Source organism: Mesitornis unicolor, unplaced genomic scaffold, assembly GCF_000695765.1.
Source record: "Mesitornis unicolor isolate BGI_N332 unplaced genomic scaffold, ASM69576v1 scaffold10490, whole genome shotgun sequence".
In the NCBI taxonomy this organism is placed as follows: Eukaryota; Metazoa; Chordata; class Aves; order Mesitornithiformes; family Mesitornithidae; genus Mesitornis; species Mesitornis unicolor.
Window position 1 is genome coordinate 2,699 of NW_010156229.1, and position 4,020 is coordinate 6,718.

General features: G+C 62.6%; 1 protein-coding gene across 1 annotated transcript; it reads right to left on the reverse strand.

Annotated features, from left to right (window-relative positions):
* Positions 1–546: 546 nt before the first annotated feature.
* On the reverse strand, positions 547–4,019 carry LOC104540299 (spectrin beta chain, non-erythrocytic 4-like; the record flags this gene model as incomplete). The annotated part of the gene is made up of 5 exons (XM_010184107.1): positions 547–1,303; positions 2,319–2,456; positions 2,536–3,406; positions 3,511–3,661; positions 3,750–4,019. Coding segments are annotated over 5 exons (2,187 nt in total), but the record flags the coding sequence as incomplete, so codon positions are not given.
* Between the last annotated feature and the right edge of the window lies 1 nt (position 4,020).

Consider the following 4,020-nt stretch of genomic DNA (forward strand, 5'->3'; position numbering starts at 1 on the left):
CTCAACCCAGACCTTCTCCTCGTCTCCATCCATCCCAACCCAACCAGGACCTTCTCCTCTTCTCCATCCATCCCAACCAGGACCTTCTCCTCTTCTCCATCCAACCAAACCAGGACCTTCTCTTCTCCATCCATCCCAACTAAACCAGGACCTTCTCCTTGCTCCATCCTTCCCACCTCAACCATGGAATCAGCCAGGACCTTCTCCTCACTTGATCCTTCCCAACTCAACCATGGAGTCAAGCCAAGATCTTCTCCTCACTCCATCCATCCCAACTCGGCTGAGATCTTCTCCTCACTCTGTCCTTCCCAACTCAACTATGGGGTCCACCAGGACCTTCTCCTCTTCTCCATCCTTCCCAACCCAACCAGGACCTTCTCCTCATCTCCATCCTTCCCAACCCAACCAGGACCCTCTCCTCATCTCCATCCATCCCAACCCAACCAGGACCTTCTCCTCACCTCCATCCATCCCAACCCAACCCAGACCTCCTCCTCGCTCCATCCTCCCCACCTCCACCCCGAGGCCCGCCCAGCCTTCCTCTACCTGGTTGTAGAGGCTGTTCTCGCACTGCTGGACGTCGCGGAGGAAGAGGTGGAAGACGTGCGCTTGCACCAGCGCCTCCCGCCGCGCCTCCCAGCTCTGCAGCAGCTTCCCCCACCCCGCGTCCAACTTCTGCAGCCACCCCTGCAGGGAGAGGTAGGGCACCTCGGCCTCCTCCAAGGCCAGGAGGTCGCTGGCCGCCTGGATCTTGGCGTAGTCCTCCTCGTAGCCGTTGATCTCCTCCTTCAGGGCTGCGTGGTGGTTCAACAACCTTTCCGCCTCTGTCAAGCTATCGGGGACCTCCTCGGAGGCTACGGCCGCTTGGGTCTTCACCAACCAACCCAAGAAGTTGTCCAGGTCCTGGATAAACTGTTGGAGCCGCCCGGCCACCGTCAAGGAGTCCTCGCAACCCTGCAGCGCCCGCTTCAGCGCCTCCCACTCCTCGCTGATCTGCTCGAAGGGCAGCAGGATCTCCAGGGCCCTCCCCGGGTGGGAGGCGGCCAAGGCTTCTCCTTCCCGTTGAAGCTCCACCAAGCGCGGCTCCAGGACCACCAGGGCAGCCTCCATGGTGGAGAGGCGGCGTTGCAAGGCCAAAACGCCGCCCAGGTCGCCGCCGCCCGACTGGGTGGCCTCGATGGCTTTTCGCTTCTCCCGCACCTGTGCCTTCATTTCGCCGCACTCCAGGAGGTAGTTCTGGATCTTCAGGACGGAGCTGAGCTGCGTCTTCTTGTGCTCCACCAGCTCCACCACCCGGTTCCACCTGGGGACGGGAGTGGGACATGACCAGGATGGGGCCTCTCGATAGGGTGAGGTCCCCCTTGGGCATGGCCAATGATTGGGATGGGCCTGGACCATTGCACCAGAGCTGGACCCCATGGGGACGTCCCCACCAAGGAGCCCCAAGGAGGATGAGGTCCCCCAACCCTTGGGATGGGCTTGGACCATTGCACCAGAAATTGGGGTCCACCAGCGGCCCCACAGATGGAGCCCCCACCAAGGAGCCCCAAGGAGGATGAGGTCCCCCAACCCTTGGGATGGGCTTGGACCATTGCACCAGAGCTGGACCCCATGGGGACATCCCACCAGGCTTTGAGGACCAAATTGGGGTCCACCAGCAGCCCCATGGATGGTTCCCTCCACCAAGGAGCCCACAATAGGATGAGGTCCACCATGGCCATGGCCAATGCTTGGGCTTGAACCACAGCTCTGGAGAGTTGGACCCCATGGGGACGTCCCCACCAGGCTTCGAGGACCAAAAACTGGGGTCTACCAGCAGCCCCACAGATGGTTCCCCTCACCAAGAAACCCTCAGGCAGGATGAGGTCCCCCTTGGGCATCACCAGCCCCACAGATGGACTTGATCCACTGCACTGGGGAGTTGGACCCCATGGGATTGTCCCCACCAAGAAGCCTCAATAGGATGAGGTCCACCATGGGCATGGCCAATCCTTGGGATGGGCTTGGACCATTGCACCAGAAATTGGGGTCCACCAGCAGCCCCACAGATGGTTTCCCTCACCACGGAGCACCCCAATAGGATGAGGTCCATCATGAGCATCACCAACCCTTGGGATGGGCCTGGACCATTGCACCAGAGCTGGACCCCATGGGGACATCCCACCAGGCTTTGAGGACCAGAAATTGGGGTCCACCTGCAGCCCCACAGATGGTTCCCCCATCCAGGAGCCCCCAGTAGGATGAGGTCCACCATGGCCATCGCTGACCCCCAAGGATGGGCTCAGCCCCACATCCAGGCCCCCTCCCCACGCCAGTACCTGCTGTTGAGGTGGTCCTGGCAGGAGCGGACCTCCTCGGAGCTGGGGTGGCCCCCGTCCACCAACTGCTGCACCACCTGGTTGACGTCCAAGATGCGCCCCATGACGCTGTTCATCTCCTGGTCCAGGCTCTCGAACCTGGGGGGGGAAACGGCGGCAGTGGAAGGGATCCACCGTGGGACCCCGAGCACCCCAAATCCCCTCCACCACCACCCACCTATGCTGGATCACCTCGACCTCATCCAGCTCCTCCGGCACCACCATCCTCTCCAACCACTGCTCCTTCTCGTCCACCCACACCTCGCAGGCGTGGACCTCGCTGAACATGCGGTACACGGCCAAGGCGTCTTGCAGCCACTGCTGCCGCAGCACGGCCACCTCGGCCACCTCCCCGTAGAGCTGCTCCACCTCCACCACCCGGATCTGGACGTCGACCCCTTGGCGGTGTTCGGGCGCCAGGAGAGCCAACTGCTTCCGGAGGGCCAGGACGGCCGCCCGGTGCTTCTCCACCTCTTCCACCACCGCCCGGTGCTTCCGCAGAAGGGCTTGGGTGGAATAATCGTCGTGGCCGAAGTCGTCGCTGGAGACGATGCGGTAAGTGTCCTGCAGCCAGGCCACCAGGTCGTCCGTCTCAGCGCTGAACTGGAAGAAGTTGAGGGCCTCCTGCAGCCGCTGCTGGTGCAGCCCCGTCACCTCCTCCAGCTTCTTCCAGCGGAGCCGAACCTCCCGCATTTTCTCCTGGATTCCCCCGGGGCTGAAGCGTTTCTTGGCCAAAATCTGCTCACCCCTCTTCATGCTGTGATGCAGGAGAGCCCGGCGGCTGCCCAGCTCGCCCAGCATGCTCTTGTGTTTGTTGGTCAACGTCAAGACGCTGCTCAGGTCCCGGCCGCAGGTTTTGGCAGCCAAGATCTGCTCCTTCTCGCGGATCCAGGCCTCGGCCTCCTCCATCTCCTGAAAGAAGGCCCAAAGCTGGCGCGAGTCCTCCAGCTCCTTGCGCCTCTTCGCCGCCAGCTCCCCCAGCTCCTCCAGGCACGTCTGGACGTGGTTGACGCGGTTGCAGATGATCTGGGGGTCGCAGGGTTGGTAGCCTGGACCGGGAGGACCACTTCTTACTGGAGATGGCCTACGTCACCCCAAAGACCTCAGTCGACCCAAGGCCGAGCGCCTCCCGCTCCCCGCCTCCCAAATTTACCCTCCAGCTCCGAGAACTTGAGCGCGGCGGCGTTGAGGGCCTGCACCCGCTCGGTCTGGTCCGAAATGTCGGCCTCCAGCAGCCCCTGCTTCTGCAGAAGGTCCTCAACCTCCAGGAGATGCTTCCCCACGTCCTTGGACACCAACAGCACCTGGGGAAGAGGAACGACACCATGGGGCCCATCACATCCTCCATGGGGACGCGCCCCCTGTGCCCGCTCCCGTCCGTCCCAGCTCTACCTGCATCTCCTCCATCCAGTCGATCATGTAAACCATCTCCTGGAAGATCTTCTGCAGGGCCAGGTTCTGCTCCAGGCGGGCCCGGCGGGCGCGGACCAGCTCGGTCAGGAGCCCCCATTGGCGGAGGATGTTGTCCTTTTGGGCGCTGATGCGCTTGGTGTCGTAGTAGCCCTCGGACTCCATCTCCAGGGCCAGCTCCACCACCACCTGGATGCGCTCTTGGTAGGAGGAGATGTCGGCCTCGATGGCCTCGTGCTTCTTCATGGCGGCC